We start from the raw sequence: 15,818 nt of genomic DNA, 5'->3' as shown, positions 1-15,818 counted from the left end.
AGGCTTAAATTTCTTTTTCAAAATAGATTTAATTTTTTGACATTCAACAAATCCAGTTTTGATAATCCATATTGTTTAACTAATGTATCAAATAGAATAAAGTCTATTCTGTAATTGGCTAATGGGTTCTGGGTCAAGACAGTTTAACTACAGCCAGCTTGAAGGCCTGTGGTACATAGCCGATTATTAGAGATAGGTTGATCATATTTAAGATTGAAGCATTAATTAATGGCAGTTTTGTAGGAATGGGGTCTAAAAGACCCGTTGATGGTTTGGAGGAAGTAATTATTGAAGTTAACTCAGAAAGATCAATTGGAGAAAAAGACTAAATGAATATCAATGGTGCTGAAAGTAGCTGTAGATAATATTACATCTGTGAGATGATTATTAGTAATTTTTTTTCTCTAATGGTTAAAATTGTATTTTTGAAGAAATTCTTGAAGTCATTACTAGTTAACGTTAAAGGGATGGTTGGCTCAACAGAGCTCTGACTTTTTGTCAGCCTGGCTACAGTGCTGAAGAGAAACCTGGGGTTGTTCTTATTTTCTTCAATCAGTGACGAATAGTAAGATGTTCTGGCTTTGCGGAGGGCAGCAAACTATTTCTCCAGGCTAAATGATGATCTTCTAAATTTGTGATACACCACTTCCTCTCCAGCTTACGAGTCATCTGCTTTAAGCTACGTGTTTGAGAATTATACCACAGAGTCAAGTACTTCTGATTTGAAGCCTTATTTTTCACAGGATCTAGTATTTAGAGTCATACGAGGTGAGGAGGCAAAGTTATAAGCAAGATAATCAACCTCTGTGGGAGTAGCATTCAGGTAGCTGCTCTGTGTTGGTACAGGGCATTGAAGATGATAAAAGTGGGTGGATTATATTCTTAAACTTAGTTACAGCGCTTTCAGAAAGGTATCTACTGTGATGAAGTCTACAGTCTGACATTATAGACATTAAATTTAGTGACCTCCGATTGACGTAACCGAGTGTCATTACTGCCAACATGAATTATAATTTTATTGGAGGATGATTTTACGAAACCAGTTTGGTCAGGATGTATTAAAAGGGGGTTATCTTCACTAATCTTTTTGAGAGAGCTTTGCAGATTATTTTAAGTGATATTGGGCGATAGCTGGTAGGAAATACAGGGTCTTCCTGGTTTTAGCAGGGGACAAATTTTGGTAGAATTCATATTTAGTGGTAGTGTGCCATTTTCTTTGATTTCCTGCAACATTCCATGGAATACTGGTGCCAGAATTGTCCAGAATTCTTTGTAGAAATCTGCTTGAAATCCATCTGGACCTGGAGCCTTATTATTGGGTAAACAGTGGCTTCCTGGAGTTTTCCTCATGTCAGCGGTAAATCCAGTGCTATTGCTTGACTGTCTAATAATTTCAGAAGGTTTATGTCAAGAAACATCAAGAAACTGATCAATTTCGTCATTGGATGGGTTTACATAAGTGAATATAAAGTCTTGTAAAAGTCTCTGAAGGTGTTATTTATTCTTTTAGGGTCATATACTGTGTTCCCAGATAACGGCACATATGGTCGTTTTTTCTTTATTTATTTTCACTTTCTCTGGTTCACTTAAGATCAACCTGATTTATTACCATGTTCAATATTTGCAAGAAAAGATTTCATATTAAATTTTTCTGTTAATAATTTTATTTAATTCTAGATTTGCTTTATGTATTTTGTTCAGCATTTGCTGTCACAGGCAGGAGACAGACTTCTTCTAAGGATTTGATGATTTCTTCTAATTCCTGAATACATTTGTTTACTCTTTTCTTTTTATCTCATGAGAATGAAATTGTTTTACCTCTCATCACAGCTTTCCCTGCTTCCCAGAGAACAGATGCTGATGTTTCAGGCACATCTTCACCATCTAAGCCCAAAAATATTGAATAAAATCTTCATTTTTTAGCAATGATCTATAATCATCATGTTTTAATTTCATCTGTAGCTGTGACAGGTCTATGAGTCTGTCTGTAGTTTTTTTAAGCTGGTTAAACAGCTCCATGCACATTCCATGTGACCAGTATGCTCATACTTGTGTGTGTATAGCTAATGTTGCACGCTACATGTGATGCTCAAATGAATGAGAAAAAAAGACAGACATCAGTCGAGTGTAAAAAAAAAAGTGCACGAGGTTACATAGAGGTGCAATATGTAGACGAGAGTGGTGTTTGGTGTTGTCTGATTATGTGTGTGGATATTAACTTCAGCAAGCAGGAGGTCCTGACAACTCTGTCAGGACCTCCTGCCTTTAGCCTCACTTAAACAAAGCTGACATCCTACTGCAGGAATGAACACCTGAATGTAGAAGATCCTCTACTACTATAACCATCATCATTAATAAATGTAAACTAAATCTGTTATATGGAAAATATGGTGGTAATTACTAGCAGTCTTCTACTCTGTTGGTGTTCTTTTAAGTACTTTCTAACCACCACACACATTCACACTCTGATGGATCCACTGGGGACAGTATGGCATTCAGTTTCCTTAGCCAAAGACATTTTGACATGTGGACTGAAGAAGCTGAAGAGTGAACCACCTACCTTCCAACTGGTGGAACCCACCCGAGCCACAACCGCTCGCTGAGCTTGCTGAAGGTTAGCAAGAGATTGTGGGTTGGGTTAAAACGTGAACTTGAGAGTGAACTTAAACAACTACTTCTTACTAGCTTACAACTGCTTCCTTCTCTCACTTCAACCTGGTTGCGGCAGATGGCCGCCCCTCCCTGAGCCTGGTTCTGTCGGAGGTTTCTTCCTGTTAAAAGTTTAAAAGTTTTTCCTTCCCACTGTCACCAAAGTGCTTGCTCATATAGGGGGTCATGTGATTGTTGGGTTTTTCTCTGTGTGTATTATTGTAGGGTCTACCTTACAATATAAAGCCCCTTGAGGTGACTGTTATTGTGGTTTGGCGCTGTATAAATAAAATTGAATTGAATTGAATTGAATTACAACTAAGGTATGCTGAAGAGCATACATCAGCATCAGCCACGCAACACAGGGAACCTTGAAGCGGATGGACTACAGCAGCTGAAGACCACGCTGGGTGCCACTCCTGTACAGCTAAGAACAGGAACCTGAGGCTACAATTTGCACAGACTCACCTAAATTGGACAATAGAAGATTGGAGAAAAATTGCAAGAAATGATTTGTTTCAATATCTGCTGCAGCACTCAGAGTGTTGGGTCAGAACTTGGTGTGACCAACATGAAAGCAGAGCTTCCTCATATCAATGGTTCAGGCTGCTGATGGGGTAACACACCATGTCACAAAGACCAAATCATCTTAGACTGTTTACTTGAACATGACAGTGAGTTCACTCCACTCAAATATCCTCCACAGTCACCAGATCTCAATCCAATAGAGCACCTTTGGCATGTGACATCAGAATGTACCAAAACATCTGAGGAATGTTTCCAGCAACTCTTTGAATTCATGCCATAATCAATTAAAGTAGTTCTGAAGTCAAAAGAGAGTCCAACCTGGTACTATCAATATATAACCAATGAATTGGCAGGTGAGTGTATACCAGGGGTGGGCAACTCCAGGCCTCGAGGGCCGGTGTCCCTGCAGGTTTTAGATGTGTCCTTGAACCAACACAGCTGATTTAAATGGCTAAATTAGCTCCTGCAGTTCTCCAGAGGCCTGGTAACAAACTAATCATGTGATTCAGGTGTGTTGACCCAAGGTGAGATCTAAAACCTGCAGGACAGCGGCCCTCGGGGCCTGGAATTGCCCACCCCTGGTGTATACTATAATTTAATTGTTTATTAACAGTAATTGTTTATTACAATTTATTTCACTATTAATGTACCATTTATTAACAGTGTTAACAAACAGGACATACTCACATCATCATGTTCATTAAATCCTTTAGTGACCCCTCATGAATGATGCTATCACTCAGAACATTTATTTACTTCTCTGAAGTGAACCTCTCCTCTAAGAGAACGACTGGATCGAAACCATTCAGAGTCAAGCATACTTTTTTAGTTACTAGTATACTAAGTTTAGAGTAGCCTATCAATAGAATGTAGCGCTCGCTTTTGTCCTGTCATTGTTTATGTATTAAGCATGTGTGCACTTTAATAACTGCCGGTGTGATAGATTAATAATAGACCTTTTATTTGCTACCTTGCCTGACCCCGCTGCTTTCCACTGCATGAGCAGACTGGATGAACTGTTAGAGCCTGTGTACTGTCCACACTATCAGTAGCATTCTCCGCCTGATAGCAGGTGGAGAGATAAAGGCTTGCTTTTACAAGAACAGATCTGAGCCATGCACAGAAGATATAGTCATAGAAGAAAAAATATCCACCACAACTACACGGAGAGGCTGAAGCGGTTATTGTCAGGCTGGTATAATGTTACTTTTTGAACTACAAAGGACAATACAAAATGAGTTTAGTGAGTAAAAAAATAAAGTAAAAAACATAAAATTATATGTTAAAGTATGAAAGAGGACTCCAGCATGTCTAACCCTGTCTGTCCTTTCTGGCTTTCCAGTTTGGAACATTTTCAGCAGCAGGACAGGGCAGAGGAGATCAGGTCAGCAGCTGTTTGTGTTGCCAGTCAGTCTTTAAGGGGGATTAGAGGCGAGATCCCACAGCTGACAGCTTCGATGACTGCCACACAGATAGCCGACCCTGTAATGGATCTGGAAGTGGGAGAGGCAGCACAGCATTACTAGCTTTCTATCACATCAAAGAGAAATTCAGAGTCACACAGTACAGAACAAGCTTGACAGATGTAGGAAGCGAAAGATTTCAAAGATTCTGGAAAGAAAATTACCTAGAGATGTGTCCAGAGACACCATAACAATGGCCAAAACACTTGTGAATGACTTAGCCAAGTTGGGAAATGTAGTTCCAATGAAAACAATCACTCCAACCTTGCAGAGGAATGGAGTGCGAGGTTGCACTTCACTTGGCTGCTGGTTTAGCTCACTGGGATGAGCGGGTGACCATATGCTGCCTTGCAGAGAGCAGCCGGCCTAGGTTTGGTTCCAATCCGTTGCCCTTTGCAGCATATCTTCCCTTTCTCTCTCTCCCTCTGTTTTCCTGAGAAGAGGGAGCATAATCTCATCAAGGTGCAAGGAATCGTGAAGAAGAAAGCTATGTGAAGAGTTTGAAAGAAAACCCCAAGCAGTCAGCAGGATAACTGGGTCTGGGTCATCATTTTGTCCAACATGCTGACCCATAATGCTCCCTTTGAAGAACTATTTTCATAAGTTAACATTATTAACTGGGAGCTTACTTGAAGACATATAAGAGACAAGTGTCAGTTGACTTTTTTTTTTTTTTTTTTTTTTGCTGGATAACAATTATTATATAATTATTTTAAGTTCAATCAGAAAGATCTGTGGTCACACATCTGTCTGCTTTCCAGGTTTTTGGTGGCTAATTTAAGTTTTACATCACTTTCCCACTCTGTCAAGCTCACTGTGGACATCACTGGTCTAGTCCAATTATCTTTCTCCCTGCGTTCTCAAGGCCAATCAGCCTCCACTCCCCATACTTTAAATCTCACTGCATCTGTCATTCTGCCTTGCAGATGCCTTCATGCAACCCATCTCCTCCCCATCTCCTCCTTACCTTACAAGTTACTCAGGCTCCATCCAAGCCTCCATCTTCATCTCCACCACCAGCATCTAGACTCCACTGGGTCCTGCTCTAACTCCTATCATTCTGCTGTGTTGGGCCGTCAGAGTTTAACTGCCAAATAGATTAATTGAAATCTGTATATCAATAAATAATGTTCAATTCTGTCTCCTTTTCAGAAGTGACTGTTGGCATCAGAGGGGTACTGAAACTTGTTTCCGCCACTGAACAAAGTTTTTTTGACATGCATAACTCGAAATTTTGAATTAGGTATCTTTAAATCCCCCACTGTTCTGTCTGCTCTACAGTTGTACCTACATGATGCCTCCATTACTTTGTGTTGTCGACTCTGTGGTCTGCTACAGCTGAACACAGGATTGTCACACCAGAGGATCGCAGCAATGGCATCCTGGTAAACAGGAGCATGACTCATTGTCACAATGATATCACCAGATTTTGAAAAGCAACTACGAGTATTGAGATTGAAAAGGAAGAATGTGACCATTGACTTACTATGGTCTGACTGGTCTGATCACTGGTGTGTGCCTGCATGTAAATGTAAGTAAGTGTGTGTGTGTGTGTGTGTGTGTGTCATAGGGACATTTATAGTCATATTTTTTATAGTCATCCTTTGGGGGCACAAACCAAGTTTACTTAATGAAAATCACCAGACTGGTGAAGGCTTGTTTGAGTTCAGGTTATGTTTAGGGTCCATACTGTCCATTACTTATTACATGAAAGTGACTGTGACTATTACACCTGTTGCACTAAACTGTTATGTCTCAGCTGAGCCACAGAGTGGCAGGGTTTTTGTTCACCCCCAATTCAAAAGCATACACTATACATATAAGTTCTAATATCCATCCATCCATTTGCTTCCGCTTATCCTTTTCAGGGTCACAGGGGGCACTGGAGCCTATCCCAGCTGTCATAGGGCAAGAGGCAGGGTACACCCTGGACAGGTCGCCAGTCTGTCACAGGGCTAACACACAGAGACAGACAACCATTCACACTCACTTTCACTCACACCTAGTGGCAATTTGGATTATCCAATTAACCTATCCCCACAAGTTGCATGTCTTTGGACAGTGGGAGGAAGCTGGAGTACCCAGAGGGAACCCACGCAAACAAAGGGAGAACATGCAAACTGCACACAGAAAGACCCCAGCCTGATGGTGGAATTGAACTCAGGACCTTCTTGCTGTGCGGCAACAGTGCTAACCACCGTGCCACCGTGCTGCCAAGTTCTAATATATTATATATAAATGTACCTGTCCACTGGTCGATCACATGAGCATGTGGAGGCAGGGAGTTCATAGCACAAGCATGCTACCAACCTATTATAAGATTGTGCTTTGCATTATTAAATATAATGTGTTTTTTTTATCCATTATATTTCTAAACATGAAGAAGTCACAAGCAAAGTGAGACCACACCACAGCACATGTTTAAACAAGGACATAAAAAAAAACATGTATGTATTATTGTAGGGTCTACCTTACAATATAAAGCCCCTTGAGGAGACTGTTGCTGTGCTTTGGCTCTGTATAAATAGATGGACCATGACAGTCTCAAAACAACATTTCTCCATATTTAATTTTAGGCTAATGTTGATTGTCCAATAATGCGTATTCAAATACAAATAACCTTCAACAGATCGCTCTTCAGTCAAAACTCCAGTTCTCCAAACTGAATATTAAAAAAGCGTAGCTCTAACAACAAGATAATGGTTCTCATTGACTCTCAATAATCCACATTTTTTTAAGACGCGTGGGGTGGGGGATTCTTTCAAGTAAAAAAAAGCTTTTCCTGTAGATGTCAGCAGCACTACAATAATGAAATCCAAGCACAGAGGGTCTCCGTATTGCTCTTGGGAGTGCTGTTGCGCTACAGACTGCGCCACTGAATCTACCTCTCTGAATTACCTATCTTACAAACGCTGTTGTTTGCAATCATGTGGAAATCATCTCACGATGGTGGAGCTGCTCGGGATAGAAGTAACAATGCAGATGAATGGTCAAATAATAAGTTAAAGGAAGATGAACCTGATTTCATCATCATTTCAACTGCTGTAACAAAAGAATTTGCCACATCTCAGATAAAGTATTTTTCAATTATTCACTCATATTTGTTCATGCTGAATATGTACATTAGCCAAAATATTGAACAGTGCAGAGAGATGCGGCAGTCTGTGTAAAATTATACACCTGTAAATCAGACGGTGTTACAGTGTAACAACACATAACACAGAAACACACACACTAATAGAGACATTAATTTAGGTAATACAATGAGAGTAAATAAAAATACTAAACATATTTCAGCGGCTGATTGAGTTCTCATCATTTTTTTCATGCTTACAAAAACTATAAAACTATAGTTTTATATATAGTTGAAGCTTTCTATTTTAATTGTTTATCCATTCATCGGAGCTTATCCACTATTCATTGCTTCTAGCAGACTAATCTTAATGATGCATTAGTGTTGTCTTGACATAGGCTGTCCAGCTTCATTGGAGGATTGCACTGGACCATTGGTTCAGTACAGGAGGCAGGACTGACAGTAGGCACCAATCTTGAACAAGGGCTTAAATAAGAACATGCTGAAAGAGTTACAGTGACATAAAAAGACAGAGGGGGAATACTGTGGCCTGTAACGATACTCCTAGAACACAAACATGTTTTGTAACTTACTCAGCACACTAAATGTAGTCTTGGTCAGGTATCAAAAAGTGTGATTCAGATCCTTTCATGTCATGGATTTCATCAACAAAGCCTGCTCACAAGATTCAATTCAATTCAATTCAATTTTATTTATATAGCGCCAAATCACAACATAAGTCGCCTCAAGGCGCTTCATAGATACAGAGAAAAAAAACCAACAATCACATGACCCCCTATGAGCAAGCACTTTGGCAACAGTGGGAAGGAAAAACTCCCTTTTAACAGGAAGAAACCTCCGGCAGAACCAGGCTCAGGGAGGGGCGGCCATCTGCTGTGACCGGTTGGGGTGAGAGAAGGAAGACAGGATAAAAGACATGCTGTGGAAGAGAGACAGAGGTTAATAACAGATATGATTCAATGCAGAGAGGTCTGTTAATACATAGTGAGTGAGAAAGGTGACTGGAAAGGAAAAACTCAATGCATTATGGGAATCCCACGGCAGCCTACGTCTATTGCAGCATAACTAAGGGAGGATTGGCTCTAAGTTTAAAGTGACCCATTAACTGTTCGCTATTCTGCAGGGACTATGCTTTAGCAAAAAGGAAAGTTTTAAGCCTAATCTTAAAAGTAGAGATAGTGTCTGTCTCCCGAATCCAAACTGGAAGCTGGTTCCACAGAAGAGGGGCCTGAAAACTGAAGGCTCTCCCTCCCATTCTACTTTTAAATACTCTAGGAACAACAAGTAGGCCTGCAGAGCGAGAGCGAAGTGCTCTAATAGGGTGATATGGTACTACAAGGTCATTGAGATAAGATGGGGCCTGATTATTTAAGACCTTGTATGTGAGGAGCAGGATTTTGAATTCAATTCTGGATTTAACAGGAAGCCAATGAAGGGAAGCCAAAACAGGAGAAATATGCTCTCTCTTTCTAGTCCCTGTCAGTACTCTTGCTGCAGCATTTTGGATTAGCTGAAGGCTTTTCAGTGAGTTTTTTGGACATCCTGATAATAATGAATTACAGTAGTTCAGCCTGGAAGTAATAAAAGCATGAACTAGTTTTTCAGCATCACTCTGAGACAGGATATTTCTAATTTTAGAGATGTTGCGCAAATGGAAGAACGCAGTCTTACATATTTGTTTAATATGTGCGTTGAAGGACATGTCCTGGTCAAAAATGACTCCAAGGTTCCTCACAGCGTTACTGGAGGCCAAGGTAATGCCATCCAGAGTAAGAATCTGATTAGATACCATATTTCTAAGATTTTCAGGGCCGAGTACAATAACCTCAGTTTTATCTGAATTAAGAAGCAGAAAGTTAGCGGCCATCCAGGTCTTTATGTCTTTAAGACATTCCTGCAGTTTAACTAATTGGTGTGTGTTATCTGGCTTCATGGACAGATAGAGCTGGGTGTCATCTGCATAGCAGTGAAAATTTATGCTATGTCTTCTAATGATACTGCCTAAGGGAAGCATGTATAATGTAAACAGAATTGGTCCTAGCACTGAACCCTGTGGAACTCCATAATTAACCTCAATGTGTGAAGAGGACTCTCCATTTACATGAACAAACTGGAGTCTATTAGATAGATATGATACAAACCACTGCAGTGCAGTACCTGTAATACCTACAGCATGTTCTAATCGCTCTAATAGGATATTATGGTCGACAGTATCGAATGCTGCACTGAGGTCAAGCAGGACAAGCACAGAGATGAGTCCACTGTCAGAGGCCATAAGAAGATCATTTGTAACCTTCACTAAAGCTGTTTCTGTGCTGTGATGAGCTCTGAAACCTGACTGAAACTCTTCAAATAAACCATTCCTCTGCAGATGATCTGTTAGCTGTTTGACAACTACTCTTTCAAGGATTTTTGATATGAAAGGAAGGTTGGAGATTGGCCTATAATTAGCTAAGACTGCTGGGTCTAGAGATGGCTTTTTGAGTAAAGGTTTAACTACAGCTAGCTTGAAGGCCTGTGGTACATAGCCGATTATTAGAGATAGGTTGATCATATTTAAGATCGAAGAATTAATTAATGGCAGGACTTCTTTGAGCAGTTTTGTAGGAATGGGGTCTAAAAGACACGTTGATGGTTTGGAGGAAGTAATTATTGAAGTTAACTCAGAAAGATCAATTAGAGAAAAAGAGTCTAACTTAACATCAATGGTACTAAGAGTAGCTATAGATAATATTACAGATGATTATTGGTAATTTTTTCTCTAATGATAAAAATTTTATTTGTGAAGAAGTTCATGAAGTCATTACTAGTTAACGTTAAAGGGATTGTTGGCTCAAAAGAGCTCTGACTTTTTGTCAGCCTGGCTACAGTGCTGAAGAGAAACCTGGGGTTGTTCTTATTTACTTCAATCAGTGATGAATAGTAAGATGTTCTGTCTTTGCGGAGGGCTTTCTTATAAAGCAGCAAACTATTTCTCCAGGCTAAATGATGATCCTCTAAATTTGTGACATGCCATTTCCTCTCCAGATTACGAGTCATCTGCTTTAGGCTACGTGTTTGAGAATTATACCACGGAGTCAGGTACTTCTGATTAGAGACCTTAGTTTTCACTGGAGCTACAGTATCCAGAGTCGTACGTAGTGAGGAGGTGAAATTATTAACAAGATAATCGACCTCTGTTGGGGTAGCGTTCAGATAGCTGCTCTGCTCTGTGTTGGTACAGGGCATTGAAGATGATAACAGTGGGTGGATTATATTCTTAAACTTAGTTACAGCGCCTTCAGAAAGACATCTACTGTGATAAAGTCTACTCTCCACCGCTGTGTAATCAATTATTGTAAATGTAAATGTTATCAGGAAATGATCAGACAGGAGAGAGTTTTCAGGAAACACTGTTAAATGTTCAGTTTCTATGCCATATGTTAAAACAAGATCTAGAGTGTGATTAAAGTGGTGGGTGGGTTCTTTTACATTTTGAGAGAAACCAATTGAGTCTAATAACAGATTAAATGCCATGTTGAGGCTGTCATTTTTAGCATCTACATGGATGTTAAAATCACCCACAATAATTATTTTATCTGAGCTCAGAACTAAATCAGATAAAAAGTCTGAGAAATCAGACAAACTCTGTGTAAGGCCCAGGTGGACGATAGATGGTAACAAGTAAGACTGGTTTCTGAGTTTCACAGCTGGGGTGGACGAGGCTAAGCATCAGGCTTTCAAATGAATTAAAAGTCTGTCTTGGTCTTTCATTAAGATGCTGGTTACAGTTATGTAATGTATTTCCCAAAATATTGAATTTATCAGAACTAATTTTCTATGAAGTCTACATTGAAGACAAAGCTATTGACTGTAAGTAATTAATGCAACAACACTGAGACTGCTAAGCAGGAAAGATCTAGTGCTGCTTAAAATGAAAGTGAAGTTTACAGAATGGCATACAGTTGATATGTAGCATGAATATAACTGAAAATTAATCTGACTAAAAAGCAAAACAGCTATATATTTAAAAAGTAAACAAAAACAAAGACTTAATAACAACCAATGCAGATGAAATTATAAGAAAAAAATAAGAAAAACTGGACTTATTTAGAGCATGCTAAAACAGCACAACAGTACAACGTAACAACAACAACAACAATAACAATAATAATAATAGTGCCATTTATTGGTATGATGTAAGAGCCACTAAGAGTTGAAGGATCACTGTGTATAACAGAAATTGTTACAGAGAGAGCTCTGTGGACTTTAAGTGACTGGGTGCTGAGAGGACAGAAGTGCCTTGGTCAATTTGGCTCAATTAAAGAAACTAAATGAAACAGAATGACAGCAGACCGCGGAGAGCAAGAAAGGACAGCAAGTGATTGACAGAGACAGACTTCTACAGCAGCTGAGCCTCAGCTCAGATACAGTACAAAGGTTATAGCTATTAATACACCAGGACACATACAAACACACACATAATGTGACACATTTAATTTAATTGATGTCACTTCTGGTTCATGACGTTGCTCAAGTCAGCATTGCTCAGTCTACTCTCACCCTTTAACTTTGCTTTGCATTAATGTGAATAATCTGAAACCCTATGATATTCATTTTACTGTCAAGGAATCCATGTCAGTGGTTCGACCTTCAGCTACTCCAATATGAGCAATGTGACACGGGTAAGAGCACACTATGTACATATTGGGTGGTTGTGAATGACAAGAGCACTGAGGGAGAAGCTACTGTTACACTGAAGATAGCAGAAGAGTATTCTGGAGCTACAACTATGGGATGTCTCTGAGTGTCACAGCTGGGTTGACACTGCATTTTTGAAGAATCAGTGCAGGCGTGACCAGTGACAAACGCACAGTCTCACAGTCGCATGGCAGGAAACCAGGAAGGAGAGAACTTCTTCAACAGAAGCTCACTCAGCTCTGAACTAAAGCTGTGAATGGAGAACAGCAAACTTCCCTGACTCAGTAGAAGTGCCTGCTGGACTGAAGAATTTTAGGGCTGGATTTCATGGGTTGTCAATTCATTCATACATATCCCTGGAAGTAAATACTAACGTCACAGCAGCTAACATTAGTGGACTTTTATCACACCCCTAAGCAACAGTGGATTTCTGGAGGATCAATCATCATTAATAATCATGCTCCAATGGATCTAATCTTTGAAAACTGCAGTTTGTTTCCCCAAATTCAGTGACTTTATTGTGCATTTGCATTTGTCTGGTCATTGCTACTATCTCCTGGACTACATAAGATGGTGAATTCTTCTTGTTTCTTCTTGAATTCTTCTGCAAATGTAATGTGTGGTTAGCGTTACATGCATTCTGTAGAGGATTACAGATTCATCACATGAAACAGTGAACACTGTTGGGTCTGAGGTGGATAATCTGCACAAACACAGCGAGCAGCAGGTGGCTTTTGTATATTATTTGAAATTCAGTCAGCATTTTGGTCCAAATGTTCCTCAGCACAGTCCTTGTAGTCCTGACAGACCTGGCAGCCAGGTTTATGGGTACCACCTTGTTCCGGCGGCACTTCCACCTGTTGTTGTCAGCACTGGTGATGTTCGGTCCCATGCTGAGTCTTTGGGTGTCTCACCACAGCATCTTTGCCAAGAAGAATCACTTCCTCTACAGGTGAGACTGCTTCCTGTTACACTTCCTGTCAACTTTGTCCTGTCCTGATATTTAATATTTCATATTCAGTCGATATAATTTCTTCTTCCATCACGTCCTGTCTCCACTGCTCTCATCTCTGTTCTCCTTCTTCCAGGATGTTCTTGCACTCTGGTTGGGGTTGGACCTGCATCTTTGTTGGCTCTTTTGTTTTCCTCCTCTCCTTTTCCGTCCGTCGTTCCCTGTCTCTCTCCATCCGCCACCTCTCACGGCTTGCGGTGGCCGGTGGACTATGGCTTGGTTTTTGCAAACTCTTGGACCTCCTGGAGAATGCCACAGGAAGCTGCTATGAACCTTTAGAAGCTGGAACAGTGGTCACAAATGGCCAGACTCTGCTGGTGCTGCGAGAGGGGGAGAGCAAGTCTGAGTGTCTGAAAGCTGGAATGCTGTGGAGGGGATATGAGGTTTCTGAAGACATTTTCCTTCTCTGCCTTTGCTGCCTGCTGCTGGTAGAGGAAACAGCTGTGTTTGGACCTTATTTGAGCCTTGGGGGAATCTCAGATGCCCCACTGAGAATCCTCTTTCTGTTCTGTGTTCTTCTGCTCTGGCTCTGGATCTTCTTGTTGCTCTGTCTCTTAGCTTACTTTCCTCAGTTCCCCACCCAGCTGCTGGGGGGTGCTCTTGGCTGTCTCAGCTGGAGAGGACTATATCAGGGCTGGTACCGCCTGGGGCCCAGCTGGTACTGCCCCGGGAGGCCTGGTTTGGGACTACTTAACATAAAGGCTGTCAGTAATGACGTGGAGGATGCACAACTGAAACAACCGAATCACGATCACTGCAATTAACTTAAAAAACAAACAAAGAAACAAACATTTGAGAACTAACTGTAAAATAAATTGAATTCCAAACAAACAGATGTACAGTGTGGGTAATCAGACCTCTTAATTCTTTCATGTCAAATATGTTTATTTACCTTTTCTGTTATGTACAACCGATGATTCACATCTGCTCTTCCTTTGAAAGCTAGAATTGTGTGACAGCCAAATCAACCCAGCACTGGAAAGACAAATGGAGAACATAGAAGCAGATTTACAGAGACATTAATTTGGTCGAGTTTGCTCACTTTCTGTTTTGTCCAGATTTTTTGCTGTGGACTTCAAGGCAATGAAGAAGTGCCAAAAGCTACAGTCGTGTCACTTGTAGCCAGAGGTGGGAAAATATAGACATTCTGTTCTAAAGCAGAAGTGCAGTTCTTTATCATAGCGAGACTATCTCTGCACTCTGTTACATATTCCATATGTACGGGGTATGACCCCTATTGGCCATGGTGTCATACCCCGTACATATGGAATATGTAATGAAGTGGAGCGATAGTCTCTCACTCAGAGAACAAAGGTTACAATGTAACCGTACAATAGTTGCATTAAAAAAAATACTCCAGTAAAAGTTGAAGAGTAGTGATTAAACTTCTTTACTCAAGTACAAGAGAAAAAGAAAGTGAAAAGCAGCTCCTTGAAGGACAATTCTACTAACCATTTTTATGCATAGATAACTGGACCTGCCGCTATATTAATATAATATTAAAATGATATTAGTACATGAGAATACACATATTAGTCAAATCTAAATTCTAATGAATGCACCCAGCTTGAATCTGTTGTTTAGGACACAATAAGTAAAATAATCTTTTCTTTTAAAGAATGTAAAGTGAGATTTGGCAAGTGGGGGAACAAAGTTCTCACTGATGGAAGGAGGTTTTGGCTCAAAATCTCACGATACATGGCCCCATTCATTCAGTCCTTAACACGGATCAGTCGTCCTGTCCCCTTGGCAGAAAAACAGCCCCATAGCATGATGTTTCCACCCCCATGCTTCACAGTAGGTATGGTGTTCTTGGGATGCAACTCAGTATTCTTCTTCCTCCAAACACGACGAGTTGAGTTTATACCAAAAAGTTCTACTTTGGTTTCATCTGACCACATGACATTCTCCCAATCCTCTGCTGTATCATCCATGTGCTCTCTGGCAAACTTCAGACGGGCCTGGACATGCACTGGCTTCAGCAGCGGAACACGTCTGGCACTGTGGGATTTGATTCCCTGCCGTTGTAGTGTGTTACTGATGGTGACCTTTGTTACTTTGGTCCCAGCTCTCTGCAGGTCATTCACCAGGTCCCCCCGTGTGGTTCTGGGATCTTTGATCACCGTTCTCATGATCATTTTGACCCCACGGGATGAGATCTTGCGTGGAGCCCCAGATCGAGGGAGATTATCAGTGGTCTTGTATGTCTTCCATTTTCTGATGATTGCTCCCACAGTTGGTTTTTTCACACCAAGCTGCTTGCCTATTGTAGATTCACTCTTCCCAGTCTGGTGCAGGTCTACAATACTTTTCCTGGTGTCCTTCGAAAGCTCTTTGGTCTTGGCCATGGCGGAGTTTGGAGTCTGACTGTTTGAGGCTGTGGACAGGTGTC

General features: G+C 40.6%; 1 protein-coding gene across 1 annotated transcript; it reads left to right on the top strand.

Annotated features, from left to right (window-relative positions):
* Positions 1–11,510: 11,510 nt before the first annotated feature.
* Positions 11,511–14,261, top strand: fitm1l (fat storage inducing transmembrane protein 1, like). Its single transcript, XM_040039532.1, has 2 exons — positions 11,511–13,366; positions 13,503–14,261. Exons 1-2 carry the CDS (start codon positions 13,188–13,190, stop codon positions 14,188–14,190), a joined length of 867 nt encoding a protein of 288 aa, XP_039895466.1. The 5' UTR covers positions 11,511–13,187; the 3' UTR covers positions 14,191–14,261.
* The last annotated feature ends 1,557 nt before the right edge of the window (positions 14,262–15,818 follow it).

Source organism: Simochromis diagramma, unplaced genomic scaffold (assembly GCF_900408965.1).
Source record: "Simochromis diagramma unplaced genomic scaffold, fSimDia1.1 OVJJ01000337.1, whole genome shotgun sequence".
NCBI lineage: Eukaryota > Metazoa > Chordata > Actinopteri > Cichliformes > Cichlidae > Simochromis > Simochromis diagramma.
The sequence above is the reverse complement of the archived record's forward strand: the minus strand, read 5'-3'. Positions and strand labels throughout refer to the sequence as shown.

Bases quoted from the DNA above. Each gene is read 5' to 3' on its own strand.
- fitm1l (XM_040039532.1), top strand. From the start codon at position 13,188: ATGTTCCTCAGCACAGTCCTTGTAGTCCTGACAGACCTGGCAGCCAGG. The intron at 13,367-13,502 runs GTGAGACTGCTT...TCCTTCTTCCAG, and splicing joins AAGAATCACTTCCTCTACAG to GATGTTCTTGCACTCTGGTT.